The sequence below is a fragment of the Saccopteryx bilineata genome, chromosome 4 (assembly GCF_036850765.1).
Source record: "Saccopteryx bilineata isolate mSacBil1 chromosome 4, mSacBil1_pri_phased_curated, whole genome shotgun sequence".
NCBI classification, from domain to species: domain Eukaryota; kingdom Metazoa; phylum Chordata; class Mammalia; order Chiroptera; family Emballonuridae; genus Saccopteryx; species Saccopteryx bilineata.
Genome location: NC_089493.1, coordinates 255,328,953 through 255,347,645, shown reverse-complemented (window position 1 = coordinate 255,347,645; position 18,693 = coordinate 255,328,953). Strand labels below are relative to the sequence as shown.

Here is an 18,693-nt window from a genome sequence, read left to right as displayed (position 1 = left end):
GAGTACGAACAGGCAGCCTGACAATTGCTCGACCTCCTGCCCTTATTACAGTGAGTAAATCAGGGTTTGAGCCATTAGGCTGGAGCCTGGGGCCTACACAAAAAGGATTGACATGACGAAAGGTCAACCTCTGTCACACATGTGTAACAATTTGGATAATGGAATTCTGTAACTTATCTGAGTGAGGTGGCAAATGCTTACAAGGAAAAGTATATTCTGTTCTGGCTTCTCTGGCTTTTATGCTAAGTAGTTATACCAGAGTCTGTATTTCTTGTGTAAATACACAAGGAATGTCTGAACTCATGAAATCATGGAGTATATACAATTCTTTAAAAGAAAGAAAGGAGAAGACAGAGCAAGGCAGTCTCAAAGTGGTTCTGTGCCCAAGCATTCTTTAAAATGGTAAAACATTTTCCCCACACAACCAACATTATCACCACCATTCTCTGAGAAAAGAGAACTTTGATATTGTGGACATAATTCCTCAGCTAAACAGGCAGTTTACATATTCAATTTTTAAAACCCATAATATTATATACTTCAACTATAAGTGATTTCTGGACAACACAATAAATTTACTCAAATAATTAAAACTGCCTTAATTGACACACTGAAATACAAAGGCTCCCCCTCAGGTTTCTCAGGCCCGGGGTCACCATAGTCACATTTTTGTCAGATTGCTTGCTGCCATGCGGTAATTGGAGGGGAGGGGTGGGATTTCATCTGTCCAGGAACCCCTGAGATTCTGATTTGACTTGCTCTCTACCCCACTTTTAAGACAGTATGAAAAAAATAAAAGAAAATTATATGCTGTATGAAAACATGCCGTTACGGACCAAGAAATACTCTGAATTATTTTCTTTACATGGACACATGCTATCAATAAAAGAAGTCTGTAAACAACAGATATACTGAAGTGATATGAGAAAAATACTCCTGCTGATACAGAACACATCACTCTATTTATAAAGTATTTGCAACTGAGGCACCACAGAGTCACATGCATATCTGGATTAAACCGCACTAACATAAGAATTTCCAAATGGCTGTTATAATTGTTTTTTAAGCAGAGTCATTCTGGACTTAGAAAATCAAGGTGGCACTGTCCAGAGGGATGCATAAGCCAAAAGGACCAGAGCTTTAAACAGACTTCTTTGAAGCCAATTTTAAGTACTAAGTTTTGACATTTAACACAATACTGGAAGCGATTCCAAGAGGCAGCAGATGGTTTTACAGTTTATGTAAAACTACAAAATGCTCACACTCTATCAAATGGGCACCACTGTAAAAGATATCTTCAAATCAAATGAGGTAAAACCAAAGAGATACACCAGCTGTTGCCCCACATAATTTAAAACATAATAATAACATTACTATGGTTTATTTTTAAGGAGAAATTTGGATTTCATGAAACTGACATATTCAAAACCAAGCTGACAAGCAGTCTAGTGTATTAAATGATAAATTACTATGAAACACAATTTTTCCTTCACTGTAACTGTGACAGTCATGTCATTCTAGCCTCTAGTGTTTTGATGAGTCAAGCCAAAATGAGCCAAAGTCTATACAGTAAAATATGGAGTCTATAATTACAGTACTATCACTGGAACCAATATTTAAACAATTTTAATTTAAATATTATTTTAATTTATCTAAATATATACAATTGGGTATTATAAATGGAATTGGGGTCATTTATAGAAACATACAAGATACATTTAAAATATAAAATCAATTCATTTCCTTCTAGTACCAATAACCTATGATGGTTCTCAAATATAAACATGTAGCAACATGTAATATATTTTTAATATTGGCTTTCATTAATGTCTTTTGACTAGAGCTAAATAGTAATGAAAAATAGACCATCTGCTTAAAAGCAAAACTCTTATTAAATCTAAAATATTATGGCACAAAATCAAACCACAGAAAGAACCATATTATGTTATTCCCCTTGATTTTCTGAAGAAAAATAATGAAGGTTTCCACATAGTACAAATGAAAATGAGACACTCAACTTTACTCAGGCAAAGAGAAGACAGGTTCAGTAAAATAAAATCCTTTTCTAGTACCCTGACTATAATCCTAACAAGTCACTACATTATTTCAATTAGCAGAATAATTTTTTAAGGTGAAAATAAGTACAATTTATTTTGTCACCATTGCTAACATTTCTTGTCAAATCAGACTTCTGAGTTGAAAGGACTGAGTAATTCTAGCCTATCTTAAACTGTAACTTTATTTTAAACTTCCGTATTTTATTCCAGTAGAATTTTAAGTATACACTGTGTACATTCCTCAGGTCCAGTCATATTAAATTCTGATGTTAAGCAGAAAGGGGAAACCATGTGCAACTAGATTAATTTATCTCAAGGGAAAAGAGCACATTAATAATTGAGATAATGTTTTCATAAATGTTGGAATCAAATGTGCCTTTTCACTTCTTTATTAGAAAACACATTAGGATAAAATTATCTCACTCTCATCAATAAGACCTAATTGCTGAGAAAGACTATGTTTTCTTTGCAAAACATTCCGAAAAAATTTTCCCATTACGTCCAAAGAGCTAGAAATATATCATGCATCCAAGTCTTGTTGGAATAAATGTATGTAAGCAAGGCAAGTGATTATTTAATCCACACTGTAATGTTTTTGTTTCATACTATCTGAATTAATAATTTTTCAGGACACATTAAAATTCTGATACTAAAAGAAACTGGCCAAAAAGAGACTAATAATTTGGCTTTCAGCTTATTAACCTCCTTATTAAACTACAAAAACATCACCTTCACTTATTGCTAAAAAATAGAAAGAAAAAAAAGAAAAAAGAAAGAAAGAAAAAAACCTCTTAGAACTTCTCATAAATACCCAAAAGGGTCAAAACATATTGAAGGTAATAGAATGATATTTAACTTTCATTAAATTGCTGTATTTTTAAGAACCAGGATTATACACAAAGAAAATATTAACTAAAAGATGATAGCATGCTTACAAACCAATCACTCAGATAAGCTCTTTATAGCTGACATATGTTAAATATTAAAAAGTCATTTTTCTACAAATAAAATAGAGCTTCTAATTTTTAAACAAAAGGAGTAACTAAGGTGAATCTGATTTTTCTATAATAAGCTTTCATGTGTATAATAAAGTACAACCATCCTAAAAACAATGAACTGTAAACTGAAACAGAAATCCATCATCTACTTGGAAACAGTAACGGGAAAAGATTAGCAATCCATTTATTGTACTGAAATAAAGATAAGTAACCCTGGTAAGATCCATCAGGACCCGAGTATTGAACTCTAAATATAAAGACATTTCTTCATCAGCAAGTGACTTGAAAAAAAATGTGAGAAGAAAAACGATTCTGGTTGACTTTTAAAATAAAATAGTCATGATTCAACTGCTTTTAATTTTTTTTAAAGATCTGCTTTATGTCAATCTGATATACTGGAAGATAGCTAAAAGAGTATGTTTTTAAAGTGGATAATTTTTACATGAGTCATTAAATAATTATTGCCAAAAGTTTCCTATATAGACGTAGAGTCTATATTCCAATTACTGATTCTAATGTAAATAATAAAATGATTCAAAAAATTTTCACAGTTGAATTTAGGCTTGAAAAGAAAGGATAAAATGTAAGGAACAATCCAACATTTAGAATCTTCTGTTATAAATATAACAATTCAAACAGCCACATTTCATAAAAATAATAAATCATAATGCTTAAAAATAAACTCATTTCATATTTTAAAAATTATACTAATAAAACCTGAAACCTATCAAAGTGAGTGTTTTATCTTACAAATAGACATTGACTCAAAGTTACCTGGCCCTAGTCAGTTACATTTTACATGATCTCTCAGGAGACTGATAGATTTTGCATTGCTGCATTTTAATATCCCTTCAATCTCCAAACTGTGCATTATGTTAACTGTTCCTACAGATGATAAAAAATAGACTGTCCTGATTAGGAGAAGGAACCTGTAGATCATTCAAGCATACACTCAGCAACTCTTTATAACACAGAACCAAGTCTATGCACCACCACCCCCCCACACACACTCAACTCACATACAAAACAACAGGTAAAACTCACTTTATGTCTACAGAAGTACCAACAACAACAAACCAATTAAATTTCCTAGTCTCTTTACTACAACAGCTTTTAAACTTCATCAAGCACAAGTAAAGGTATAAGAAAAAGTCTCCATACTTTCAGTATTAATATACCAGTATGTCAATCATATTCTATATGTGTAATGGTCACCTGACAACATCCCAACCATCCAAAGACATTTAGGGTGAAAAACAATACACTAAAGGATTTTTTCATGTTTATGGCTTTTTCTCCCCAAGTCATCGGAGGAAAATAGTGTTCTGTTTGAATAGTTACAGATAGAGCAAATCGTACCACTGAACAACCATTTTACAATTTCCTCCGAAAAGTATTGGCAGGCCTTTAACTGTATGGTATTCGAGTTCCTAATAACCCTGCTGGAACATGAAAACTGCCTAGAAGTGTTTTATAAACTTTAAACCACATTGGAGGTTACAACTAATTAGTCAGAAACAAAAACCAACCGGGAAGTATTTCAAAACCAGACGCTTTATTTCCCAGTTGTCATTTTTTTTCTATCCACAGGCTCTAACTTCTAACCTGCCTCTATATACTAAGCCATTTTCTCCTGTCCTCTGTTCCTATAAATATTTCTGTTAAAAAATAAAAAGCACTATTTGGTAAAATAAATATGCACAATTCTTTCTTCCCTTCATTCAAGGATCCTACCCAGAAAAACTAAAAATGTATCATCTTCCAGCAATAGTTTTAAAGTGAAATGGAACCAGGGTGCCAGGCACAGGGCACCAGAGGATAACTGTAGGGTATGTAGTCCATGTCCCCCATGTAGTCTTCTTGGGCTGTGATGTGAGCTCATACTCTTAGCTCCTCCTCCATCAAAGGAGGCTTTGCAACACAGGCCACAACACAATTGCCAACAGTCTCTTAAGAGTTCTGGAGACCGATCTGTTTCCCACAACACTGTATCTCCAGGACCTAACCTAGTGCTGAGCAGAATGAGTGTTCAGCAAAAATATGAGTGAATTATCAAGTCCCATGAGTTTTAGTGACTGAATATTGAGGCAGCTCACAGTGAAAATAGTCATCTTGACAGGCCACTGAGCCAAGTGTGAGGGACCAACTGCAGTAAAAATGACCCATTAATAGACCTCTAAGTACACTTTCTCTTCTGGCTATTCCCACTCGATATTATTGCCTGGCCTCAGTAGGATTTACATATTCCCCTTAAAGGTAAGACTTCTAGCATCTTGTATTTCATAAATAACTCCATGGTTAGGAGGTGGCTACATAGTGAGGGTTTACCTACAGGCTAAAGGTCTGTCTCTTCAGGGATGGACCTCAATAATCAGCCATGAAGCTTTGGGAGAAAGCTCAGGTTAACATTTTTCAAAGAGGTTATTTTTAAATAATAACTTCAGGTAAGATTGTGCTATTAAAGCACTGTCCTCAATTGGGTTTTACCAAAGCACTCAAAGTTACTCTATGTTTTGATTTTCTATCTTTTTGAAGATTGCATCACTGTACTACAAAAGGACAACAGAGAACAACCAGGATTTGTGATTTCTGCTTCATAATACCATATATATATTATAATATATATATGTAATATATATAATATATATATAATTTGCTTACTTCAGGAACTTTGACAGTTATGAATTAAACATACTGCAGTCTTTCAGATTCAGTGTTTACAAAAAGTTTTTATCTGACAAAAGGAGCCTGACTCTTTTTCTTCCTATTCATGCTGGTGCTCCTTCTTGCTCAGTGCACAGAAATACTTCGAAGAGCTTAGAAGGGACACAGAGTTCACCTAGCTCAATCCTTTAATGCCCAAGCTCTCTGCTCCATCTCCTCAGCAGGTTTTTCTTTCTCTCAAGATCCCTGGAGATCAAAGATCAAATCCATCCCAGCTGGAATAGAGACATGTTGAGGTGATTCCACCTGTAGAAACCTGCAGGCCCTGTCTTCTAGGTGGGGCTCTGCATCTCTTTATTGCAGGTGGGGGCAGACACCAGTATTTGCATGACCAGAGGAATCTATTCTCCACTGTTACTCTCTGGGAAACACTGGAGGCTCTCTCTGAAGTTGACACCCTCCAAAGGCCAGGCTTTTTGAGGGCCAAGGCTTTGGCTCCAGTGGCAAGGTGTTGGGCGGCTGGCAACTTACCTCCCAGAGATGCTGCGTGTTTCTCACGGCGCCGGCCTGCACCTTCTCTGGGGGCAGGAGTACCCCCTGGAAGGGCCCAATCCAGGTGCCCTGCTGGATCCTCTGCGCCGCACAAATGCCGTAGGCCAGGCCGGGCACGGTGCTGGTGCACAGGCACACCTCCCGCGGCAGGTCCCGCAGCCACTCCGGCAGCTCCGGCGGGGGCGCGGCGGCCGCGGCGCTGCCCGTGCTCACCAGCCTGCGCAGCGAGTGCAGCGGCCCGTGCATGGGGCACTCTCCATGGCGGTTGTCCGCGCACATGTCGCAACCTGCCGGGGACACGCGGGAGGGAGGGGAGGGAGAGGTTAACTCCGCAGTTCCGTGGGCCCACCCTCGGGTAAACCCCGGAGACGACAGCGTTATCCCCCCGCCCCGTTAAGCCACCTGCAAGGGAGAGGACGCCGCGAGGGCGCCGAGGCTACTGGGAGCAGGAGAGGTGAGCCTGAACCGCCCCCTCGGAACTTGCAGCTCCCCAATCCGCCTGGTACCGGGTCGGGACCCTGGGCGCCCCACAAAGCCTCCCGAGCTGGGTGCGGCTGGCGTTGCGTCTCCAGGAACCGACGGCTCGCGGCTTCTCCTCCCGGTTTCTCTCTGTCCACCGCTCCCTCTCCCCCATCCTCTCCCCGGGTTCCCGAGGGCTCTCCCTCCACCTGGCGTCTCAAAGGGGGTTTATCGGAGTGCCACGAAGGACGCCCGACAAGAAGGCCTGCCTCTTGCCTACACGATACCTTTAAGAGACTCTACACTGCTCGCCCAGATAGATACATGATATTTGGTTAGCCCCTTTTTGCAATTATAGAAGGCACTTTATAAATCACCCGGGCAGGTGGGCGAGCTGTCGGTTGGGGAGCGCTGTCCCCACTCCTCTGGACCCACGCCCCCCAGAGCCCCTGCCACAGAGCAGAGCTGCAGCCCCAGACATTGGCCACCCGGGCAGCGCCGGGGGTCCCTCGAGCGCCTCGGGCAGGGCCCGCGCTGGGCATTGCAGCAAGGTGGAGACTGGCGAGAAAAGGAGGGCTGTCCTGGAGGGTTAGAGGTGTCTCTGCTTGAGGGCCAGGTCTCCCCAGAAACCAAAAAGAAACGAAGAGCAAATTTAACGATTGGGGTGATGGGTCTCTAATGATCAGGAGGGTTCAATGGCAGGGGCTCCTTCTCCTGCCCAGACGTCTGATTCCCCAGGCTGCATGCTATTATCTGGCGTTACAAACTGAGAGTTGTGAAGCTGTCTCACCCGACGTTCCCCAGAGCAGCCAGAGCTGGAGGCGACCTCCCACCCTCGAGGCCGGGCTGTAGACACCCAGCGTCCCTCGACTCAAACCCGAGGGAAGAGGCCAGGCGGCCGCGGGAGACAGGGTCTGCGGCGACCGCGCTGTCGGATCGCAGCGCCCTCCGGGTTATTAATGGGCCTGGCGGAGCCGCCGTGTCTGCGCCCGGGGCCTGCAGACCTGCCTCGGGGAGACAGCCTCGGCGCCCGCCGGCGCAACCCGGCCTCCCTGGCCCAGCCTCCCTGGGGAGCAGCGGCTCCCTGGAGCAACAGAGCCCCGTGGCACTGAGCCTGATAGTGAGCGAGTCCCAGCAAGAGTAGATGGCGAGAGCCGGAGCACCAGCGTGTGCGCCAGTGCTGAGTGTGGGTCAGCCTTGGGGCCTCCGTGTCCCCAGGTCTTGGTCGAAGCCAATCCTGGCGGATCGTACCGGGTGTGCCCTCTTCATGCTGAAGCAGACAAAATGCCCAAGGAACTTGTGACAAAGTGAGTCAGTGAAGAATCCTCACCCAAGGAACGCTTTATCAAAACCCAGCATGGTGGGCGACCCCTCGCTTCGCTATCTGCTTCACGGGGAGCTGAGGGTTTACTATCTGAGCATCCCATCTCAGGGAAAGGCTCCAGTCAGCTCTGCCTCTCCAGGGTCAGCTACTTCTCCATTCCTTCCAAGAGAACCCAGGAAATGAGGGGGCCTTCTGACTGCAACTCCTCGCAGGGGTCCTCAAGCGTCTCAAGTGAAAAGCAAAAACCAGTTTCTGCAGGTAGTGACGGGTCCATGCCTCTGAACCTCCATCACAAAAAGGGCCCCTCTTCCAGCAACACAAACTAATGAAAAACTATGTCAGGCTCTGCTTTTGACCTTAGGACCTAGCTGGAATGTATTCTCACCCTTCCCAACATGTCAGCCCTTCCAGAACACATATACTTCACAACACCCTCTCGAGCTTCTGACTGTAAAAGTAAAAACTTCAAGATAAAGGGGGAATGGAAAGAAAGACCAAAACTCATTCTTACCAAGTGCCAACTATGTGCCAGTATCTTGACCCAAACAATCACCATACTATATCTAAGTGTCATGATCCCCATTCTGCAGATGGGTGACCGAGACTTTATGAGCAATATAACTTGACCACAGACCAGAAACGACACTGGTAGAGAAAGATTCACAGTCAGATCTGCCTGACTTCAAACCCTCCAAACCTAGAGATCCAGGAAGACTAACGAAAGCTGGGATATTCTTATATCGAAACTCATAACTCAATCTATAGAACTGAAATATTTCACTGAAATCACTACTTGGAGGGGGGCACAAAAATTGCTGCAGTATGACTGAATTACAGAGATTTCTCTTGTTCTTTCTCACACTCTTGAACTGGAGTTAAAGTAAGAAAATATATTGAAAAGTAAATATTGTCCATAATTTTGAACTTTAGTGCCTAACTTTAGAGATGACCTTTCAGCACCTCAACAAAAATAGCTTAAAACAAATGACAATAAGCAAAGGCAATATCCCCGTAAAAATAAATCACCCCAGGTTTTTGATTAACTGACTGTCCCTTACTGGTTGGCTCAATGAGACAAAGGGTGAGAAGCAAAAGCCTTTAGTATTCACTCCCCTAACAGTACATATCAGAGATTCTGTCAACTTCCAAAATCTCCACGACATGGACCATCACACCAACTATATCAGTAATAAAGGAACCCAATTACCAACCTTAGCCACCACCCCACAGAGAGCAAGCACACTTTTGGTATTTGTTATTCATAATAACATTATGGCTAGTCCTTTCTCCAAGACGTTCTCTAAAGCTCTCTTCAACTTAAGTTTCATCTGTTTCCATGTGATGTTGAAAAAAGCTTAGCAGGATTTTGCAGAGTGAAAAGCTGGGTCTCTTCCAATATTTAGGAGACAACATGCATGTTAGGTCCACAGCTGAGTAGGCAAGGACAACCCACTTTAATTAGTCCACCCAAAATGAGTCTTCCCAATTTATAACCCACTTCACGGTATATCAAAATATTCTGTCAGAAAAGTTGACCAATTACATCAAAATACATGTTATATCCTAACGTTGCTAGGTTGTTGTTTTGTATTTTTTTTTAATATACAAAGCTCTACCACTGAGAACATTTGGCTTCTGACTTATGTCTTGGGAGTCCCAAAGAGGCCTGAGGATGTCTAAAACAAGAAACTGATTACTCGAGGTTGACAAATGCGGCACAAGTAGACAAACACTCCAGCAGAGTATTTTCTAGACAGCAAGCCATAAACACCTACATGAAAAGATTAGACACACACATATAAAATCCATATATTACACACAGCATTCCATACCAAGCAATACATACCACAAGTCTATCTGTAATCATAAAAAGGAGGTAAATGAATGTCTCTACTTTCTCTTAAAATCAGGTGAAGTTTTTACAGAAGTTCATAATTATTATTCATAAAGGGTTTTCTCTATCTGTGACAAATATTATGATATTCTCCAAGCAAGATACTTTGAAATGCCATTTTAGCATTGGGTTATATAAGAAATCATGTTCCCTTTCCTACCCTGAGTAGATCTGTTCATGCTCCTGTTTATGGGTCCCAGAATAAGGGCAGGAGTTATCATTAAGTTCCAGGCTTTCACCTACTGACTTCAACACCAGGCCAAGAGGAGCGAAGAGCAGACTTTCACTCTTCATTTCATAGCCTTTGTACTGTTTGAATGTTTGTACACATACATCCATTACTTTTGTAATTGAAAATAGATCTATTTTAAGGTAAAGGGGGCAAAACAGGCCAGGTGTTTGTTTATTTTTTTGTTTTGTTTTGTTTTTCCTGGTACTTTCATTTGGCATTCTAGGAAAGGTGGAAATATAAAACGTTTAGGGGCTTTTCTGGTGTCTGGAGAGGCCCGGAGGCATGTGTGGGTGCAGGCAGAACTTGGACCCATGGGAAGCACCAGGCCGGGAACGACAGGCCTGGGTCCGAAACGCCTCTCGCAGCTTTCGCTTGCCCTCCCCAGTCCTCGGGAAACAGAACGAAGGAGCAGCTGAAAAGCCTGCCGCCCCGCCTGGGCAGAGGTAGCCGCAGGGCTATAAATCCTCCCCAACCACCGCTGAGGTCGCAGCCCTCAGTCTCGCAGGCTGAGCCCGATGGGGCGGCGCCCATCGATCCTGGCCGGGTAACGCTGCCCCAGGAGTGCCGCCTGCCGGCAGCTCCTCCTGCGCTCTGGAAGGGGGCCGGCCGCTGGGGCAAGGGCAGCTGGAAGCCTCCTGCACCAGGGTTCACGCCCTCCCTCTTCCCTCCTTCTCCAGCCAGCCCTCTCCCCTAGCCCTCTCGGTGGCTCAGCTGGCTAGGAGGGGTGGCGATGGACGGCGCCTGCAGTGAGCAGTCAGGCTGTGGGCTGGAGGGCCCCCAAACTAGTCTGCATTTGGAACACCTCACCCCCTTTCCTGCCAGCGTAGGCCTTGCTTGCAAGGCCAGACGTGGCTGCTGCCACAGAAATCCGGAGACCCCATAGGCCTCACCACCCACCAGGTCCTCTCCTTCTACCCAGCAAGGGTCTTCTAGGCTCTGAGGATAAGGTCTAGGAGCAAAAGGGGAGAAATCAGCCAGGCCACCAGGAAAGGTAGCCGATTGGGTCGGGCCCCACTGGAGACCCAGCTGGCGCAGAACCTTCTGGAGGGTTCTCCCTAGGCGAGTTTAAAGCTCCTGGCCCATCTCGGAGGCGTGGGTTTTCCACACTCCGTCAGGCTGCCGGCTGGGCCCTGGGGCTAAGCCGGAGAGACAAAAAGGGGGAGGAAAAGAAAGAGTGGGGGGAGGAAATGCAGATTTTTATTTGTCTCCCGATGACTGCATTAATAAATTAGATGGGAGTGCCGTGTGTGCGGGGAGGGAATACTGCGTGGAGATAAACCTCGCTGGCCCTGCCCCTGCGAAGCGGCCATATACAACGCGGAGATGATGAATAGGAGGCGCGAGGAGAGATCGAAGCGGGTCTGGGCTGGCTCCACTCGCTCCTACAAAACTATAGGGCAATTAATTGTGGCTTGTCCCCTCATCCTTCATCTCCTGGTGGCACATATCGATGGAGATTACTGCTGATGGACCATTTTATCACCTTAAATAAACAGTCGCCACCTCTTCTAACCTCAATCTAATATATGGCTCTATGTTCAGTTTCAAGGCGCAGGATAACGAATGATGTAAAATAACTAAATCATGTGTGTTATGGGATGGGGCTGGGCCCGCACACAAAAAGAGAAAAAACAGAAAAGAAAAATAGAACAACACAAAAGCCCACACACTGACGCCCGGCCTCCCTGCCACCAGGGACCAGGTCTGAAGTCAAAGTCACTAGCTGGCCACTGACAGCCCTGATGCTGGGCAGGGGTCTGCGGCCTGTGTGCCTCCCGCGGCAGGAAAGCCTGCTGGTGGGTGACTGGACTCCGGAGCTTCCCAAACAGGACCTGTTTTCCAACTGGGTTGGAAGAGATTGGGGAATGTCAGAAAATACTCTCCTTTATCTCTTTCCCTGAGTCCCAACCGGGAAAAAATAGTGCTAGGCCCAGATTTTTCTCTCTCTCCTGGCCACTGTCTCCAAACTCTTGGAAAGGGTGGTAACTACCAACTGGACAGACTAGAGCCCTCGCTGTTCCTGGTGCTGCTCCCTCCGCAGCAGAGCTCCCCTAACACTGGAAGAGAGACCTTCAGCTGGGAGAGTTGCAGAAGGTCCTGAACTCGGCAGGGAGACTCAGTGAGGGCTTACTTACCTCTCACCTCTCTGCAAGATACTGGGGGAACAGCTGCACAAAAAATTTTTTTAAGGTATGAAAAGCTAATTGGCTCAGCCCTTTCTGTATAAACACAAATGCCAGGCACGCCCATGGCTGCCTCTTACTACCTTTCAAGAGTAGTGACAGGGTCTCAAAGAACACAGCAGAACCTGAGAAGGGGCCGCTGCCACGGAGCCCAACAGTATCAATGGCTTCAGGCAACCCAGCAGCAATGAGGGCAGTAAAATTATACAAGAGGAAGAAAGGGTCCATCCCCCAATTATCTTAAAGTCTGCCCCACCCACCAGGCTTTAAAGAGATGAAAGAAGAGGCAGCTAAACATTCAGGGTTTCAGTGGAATATGTACTTCAATCATAGAATGAATTGAATACATGCAGTTAAGATAACATATAATAGAAAAGCCCACTCAGCTAGCTTGTATGGTTTCTGCTGTTTTTAAATCTTTTTTTGTGGGAAAGAGAGTTAAAAGACCTTTCACCATGGTATTACCACAGATGCCAATAAAGTTTCAAGGTGAGATTACTGTTACTGATTCACAAGTGTCACTCCATTGCTGATCCCAAGCAAAATGCTACTCTTCTGTAGAATATAGGGAAGTGAGGAGGCCCTTTCTTTGCCTTGTAAGAAAAAGAGAAAATGACTAAATACTAAGTAACAAAATAAAGCACTCTCAGTGGTCTCAATAGTTCTTTTAGAGGAAGATGGCCAAAGACTGAAAGGAAAACTAGGGAAATCTTTATATCATAAATAAGTGCTTTCCTTCTGCCTGCCTCTCACACCCTCCCCCCTACACACCCAACTACGACTTGGGAAGGAGGAGAGCTCTGATTTCCACCTTCTTTCAAGTGACAAATACACCAACTTCCCCGGCCCAGGGAAACCAGTTTCCCATCCTTTGCATTTCTGATTTCTTTTAAGCCCTTAGTTAGATTAAACTCAATCACCTCTCACTTCATCTTTGTAATACAATCCCTTGGTTTGATATGAGTGTCCATGCTTGCCCAGAGAAGTTCCTAAAGGAACGGGAGACCTGGTCTCTCAGCATTACAGAGCTACCCCTGCTTTCTATTTTCTTTTTCAATTGCCCTTTAATTAGGGAGAAACGTAAAGTGTAACTAATAGGACAGTCTGACTTCCTTTCCCTTGTCTTTTCTCCTGTACTTTGTATATTGAAGCAATCTACTCAACTCAAAAGGAGATACCAAAAGACTAACCCAATAGAAATAATTTAAATAAATCATACTTCATTTCCTCCAGCCAGAAGAAAAAAGTCACCTGGGCAATAAACTGGTTCAGAGAGCCATGTATTAATTCAGAATCTATCCCAGTTCTTTTGCTGATTAGTCTAGGTTCTTCTCTGGTGAGACAGACGATATTGAATCTCAAAACTACATTGTATAAACAGTATAGGGCTTTGGGGTACACTGCTGGTGTCTTGTTCTGCACTGATTCAATTCAGAAGAGAAACTGCAAGCTTGATGAAGCATTCTCAGCGCACAGTGACTACACTTATACTTAACAGTAAAAAAAAAAAAAAGCCTTTTCCAAGCATTTACCTTTTTCATTTCACATTTTAAAAGAATTGCTTTGAAAGCAACAATACAAGAAATTCAGTAGGAGTTAGTATTTTTGCACTCCATTAAGGCAATATAATTTTTTAATTTTTTCTGACACTCTGAAATACAAGTGTCTTAACTGCAGAACTTGAGTGGAAACCCTTGTTTTAAACCAGTCCTTAACCTCCAGAGTCAAAAGGAACAAAGTAAATACAACTGTCCTTTTTTATTAATAATAATTATCTCCATTAGAACAATTATCTCCCACTATTATGAAAAGATTAAGGCAGCTTAACCACTAGGTTCATGTCCAGTGGTTTCATCAAAGTAATGACTTGGAGAGCCCTTCCAATAACTATAACCTGAAGGTATTTTGGTTTTACAACGAATTGAAAAGTTCATGGAGTGGTAGACATTCTGCAAGAAGGGACATATTCTAAATAGAATAATAAAAATGTTTATGATCTACACGCAGAAGCTAGATGAAGAAATAAGAGGAAGAAAATGATGAGTGCTGATCTTTCAAATCCTGTATTGCTTTCAACCTGACTCTCTTAACCCGATTTAATGTTCTCTCCAGAGGTCTCTGGAAGTATATCTAGCACTTAACCCAACACATTATGTGTAAACATATCATAACTTTTGAAATTACCAAAAAAGAATCGGGTGTAAAGCAATATACGTACATTTCTGGTCTTCATTGAGACTCTTGTTCCAAAAATCTCAAAATGGAACCGTACTAGCTAGTGATGAGCGTTCAAAAGTAGGAATACAGGAACCAACGTTGGATAAAACCTGGTGTTTGATTAGGCATTTGCTATTTACTTGGGAGACAAGAAGAGTAAGCTCCTTAAACTAAATGACTGTCACCCAAATTGTACAAATAAGTAAGCCTGGCTACGAATGGCGAACTTGCGAACGTTTGCAGGGTCGAGGGTGCAAGGAGAATGTGGGATCCGCAGGGAACAACCCTATCCTGGAGACAGAAATCTTCTAACTAAGCAGCTGACTTTTTCTTTTTCTTTTCTAAATAAATGGTAGACCTAAAAATAATGCCTGCCTGCAGAGAGAAACTGACCAAAGAGTTACCGTCCCAAACTCCCACTCCCGTGAGGCCCGGCCGGCCCGCAGCTCCTGGCCGCTCCCCTAGCCTAGACAGTCCCGCGGCCCGAGAACGAACGGACTCAGTTAACTGCTCAAGTAAGGTCGAGAGGAGAACCCAGCCCTGGAATCCGTGCTCCCCAGAAATTCTGGGCCCCTGTAGTGTTTTCTCGGGACTCCCCATCACGCGCTGCCAGTAGCCGACCTTGCCCAGGCTCTGTCCCCCCCGGGAGGGCACAGATCTGAAAGCCCCCGGCCGGCGAGCGACTGGAGTCCCACAGACTTGGGGCTGCGAAGCAGAAGATGAGAGGAGGGAAAGAGGTAACCCCCAGGTGCCACCCGGACACCCCATCCGTTCTACTTCCTTCTCTAACAACAGAAAACTTTTGCCACTGCGCTCTGGGAAGTGCGGGCCGCTGCCTGGACCAGTCCGCCACCCGGGGTCCCGCTCGTCCGACCCGCCTCCCCGACGGGCGCCCGCCCTGGACGGCGCCAGCGCCACGGGAGAGAGCGCCGGCTGCGGCTACGTACGGTTGTTGGGGTCGCTGGTGTGCTGGTTGAGCGGGATGATCTCCATGCGCTGCTGGCCGTACAGGTAATAGTCCAGCTCCTCCGCGCTGCAGCGGAAGCGCGGGCCGCCCCGGCCGTCCCCGCCGCCGCCGCACTTGGAGGGCCCCGGCCCCGAGGCGGCGCCGAGACACAAGTCCTTGGGGGGCAGCGGCTCCGCGGCGACGGCAGCGGCCAGAGGCGCGAACACCGGCAGCTGCGCCACGGGCAGGGCCGAGAGACCCGCCAGCGCGGCGGCAGCGGCGGCGCAGGAGGAGGCGGAGGAGACAGAGGTGGAGGAGGAAGCCGGGGTGGAGGAGGCGGAGGAGAGCGAGGCGGGCCGCGGGCGCAGGCTGTCCGGCGGCGGCTCTGCGCGCTCAGGGGGCGGCGGCGGCGGCGGCGGCGGCGGCGGCTGGAGAGGCTGAGGCGCGCCCAGGGGCCCCGCGGCACCGCCGCCCTTGAGCGGGCCGCCGCCGCCGCCGTGCGGGAAGAGTTGCTGCCAGTGCTGCAGATAGGCTGGGTCCACTTTGAGGAAGGCCGAGCCGCCAGGGTCTCCGGGCTTCAGCATGTCCGATGCCTCACGCTGGGGGCAGAGGACAGAGAGGAGGGTGCGCGTGAGCCGGGCCCGGGGTTTGGTGCGAGAGGGGTGGGCAGGACGGCGGCCGAGACCCTGGAGCCGGAGCTAGAGCCCTTGGCTTTGCGGCGGCAGCCCGGTTCGGTGGCTCCTTCCTCCCAACTCCGCTGGGGCGCAAAGTTTACTCTGAAGCCGCCGCACAGCGCGGTGGGAGCTGTGCACGCTGCCTCGCCTCGCAGCGCGGGGCGCCCAGCTCCGACCGTGCACGGTGGAAGCCGGAGCGAAGGCGCTCCCCGCAGAACTCGGCTGCAGACGCAGCCCCCGCCCTCGGCCGGCGCCGACCCCAGCCGGAGTGGCGCAGCGCCCGAGTCGCGCTGGCCTCCGGCGCTAGGAGGCGGGTCAGCCTCGTCCCCACCCACCCCCGCCAAGCCCAGGACCTCCAGCCTCCTATCCCCGGGCCCAAGACCCGCAGCCCCAGAGGAGCCTCGCCTTACCTGAAAACTCGGAGCCGCCGCCGGCGGGTGCGTGCGTGCGTGCGTGTGTCTCGGGGAGGGTGCGGGAGCGTGTGCACTTCGGCTGTGCTACATGCCCCTAGCAGCGCGGGAGGCAGACCTAGAGATCCCGCGGCGAGCAGGGGCTGCGGGGGCCCGCGGAGGGCACGAGAGCAGCGCTGCCGAGAGCGCGGGCGGACCGGGCGTGGGACGGGGTCGCTGTGTGTGGTTGCGCTCGGCCGCCGCCGCGTCCCGGCTCTTCGGCTCCACGCTCTGGCAGCCTCTCGGCTGGACACGTGGGTTTTACGACAGCACAAAATACGAGTGGTGTGTGCGTGTGTGTGTGTGTGTGTGTGTGTGTGAGAGAGAGAGAGAGAGAGAGAGAGAGAGAGAGAGAGAGAGAGAGAGAGAGAGATGTAAGGGGTGGGGGAGGTGGGAGGCCGGCCAGATGAACGAAGGGGAGGGGAGAGGGAAGAAGGAAGTTCTAACTCGGCTGGATCCGCAAACTGCCCGTGCGCCTCTCCCGCACAGGCACCTCCTCAGCCGTCCCACCCCCGACTTTTTTTTTTTTTTTTTTTTGGCGTGACGTCTCCCGCGCGCCAGTTGTCTCTTTCTGCCCATGATGTGTCTTTTCTAGGTGCCAGCTCACTGCCCTGAGCCTGAAAGCAGTGGAAACGCGGACACCGGAATGCACATCCTCTCACGCTCCGCTGTCCGCATCCGGGCAGGCGCGTGCGACCCGGCGAGTGGGCCAAGTCCCGGGACCGGATTTGAGCTTTTGCCCGTCTCAGTTTTTCCAGAAGTATTGCTGGGTGCCAGATTCGCCTAGCCCGCCACGCAACTTCTAGCAAAAAATGCAGGGGTGGGGGGGATAAGAAGCGGGGAGTTGGGGGCGGGGCGAAGGCACGCTGGATTGAAAGCCTCAGTCCTCAGAGGGGAGGCAGGCTTTGTTACGCTGGGAAGACGAGAGACCGCGGATCTCTAAAGGGCGATGGGTCTAGGCAGGACTCGAGCCTGGCCGCTGGGCTGGACGGCGGTTGCAATGGAGTCCCACACCACCCTGCGCTCAGCCTGCTCCCTCTCGAGTTGTGTTCCTAGGGGACTCGCGCCTTCTTGTTGGCATCCGAGGCAAGTATCCAGAGCTACGTCTAGTAGTACGACTGCTGCCAGACACGGGCGAGGCTTGCCTTTGGCTGCCTGGGACTGCCCTGGGTGGTCACGGATATAGGTTTCTCGCCCCAAAACCTAGCATTCAAGGAGCAAGGTGGGAGCGCGGCCCCACCCACCACCTTGTCCACTCCTGCGCCTAGGGCCGCGCCCGCCCTTCCCTGCGCTGTCTCACTTCCAAAAATTAGGCACTCGGTGGGGGAGGGCACGAACACGGTCTGTGAAACGGACCCACTTAGGCACATTCTCCTAGTTGGGTGTTCTGTCCACACCTCAAAGAAATGGCATTTATCTTTGCCCAAACAAAACAACTTATTAGCACACGCCACTCTGAGCAATTACTAGCCACACTTTACTGATTTTTGCTTGTTTCTGTTTTCCCGCCACCATTAATTTCGTCTGAGTATGGGAAATTCGCTGTTTAGACTTTGTCCGGGTCTCACGCGAGATGCCCCAATGCTGTTTGGGACAGGGTTGGACCGAAAATATTTTGACTGGCGTCGTTGTGACAAGGTCATCAGTCATCCCTGGATAGATTGATAGTACCCAAGTTAAAGGCAGACACCACGAGAGAAAACCCACGGTACTGTGGACACCGAGGCGAACCAGGCAAGCTCCGCGGGCTTTGAGCAACTTCATTGGAAGGACGAGATGAAGTTCCAGGCCCGTTTCAGTTCATCTGCTCGCAGAACCGCCAAATAGTGGCTGTCGGGCCACTATTTCTCACACTCTCCAGGTTCAATGCTAAGAAACGAAGAGACTTTTCCGTTCCCAGGGAAAGATCCGAGCACCGGGACGGGAGCCCACACGCTGCGGCCGCGGCTCCGGGCCTTGTTGTTTCTCCCCAATCCGACTGCGACGCTGGGCCCACAGGACTGGCCGTCCCCAAAACACACTTGAAAATCTCGGAAATGTGAGA

At 47.2% G+C, this 18,693-nt stretch overlaps 1 protein-coding gene across 1 annotated transcript in view; it reads right to left on the bottom strand.

The window, feature by feature from the left end:
- The window catches only part of PRDM6 (PR/SET domain 6), a 106,251-nt gene extending 89,582 nt beyond the window's left edge, over positions 1–16,669 (bottom strand). Inside the window, exons 1-3 of the mRNA XM_066277950.1 lie at positions 16,611–16,669; positions 15,528–16,125; positions 6,251–6,558 (exon numbers count right to left, since the gene is read on the bottom strand). Of these exons, the coding sequence (XP_066134047.1) occupies positions 6,251–6,558; positions 15,528–16,110 (891 nt within the window). The 5' untranslated portion in view covers positions 16,111–16,125; positions 16,611–16,669. The remainder of the gene's footprint in view (positions 1–6,250; positions 6,559–15,527; positions 16,126–16,610) is intronic.
- Between the last annotated feature and the right edge of the window lie 2,024 nt (positions 16,670–18,693).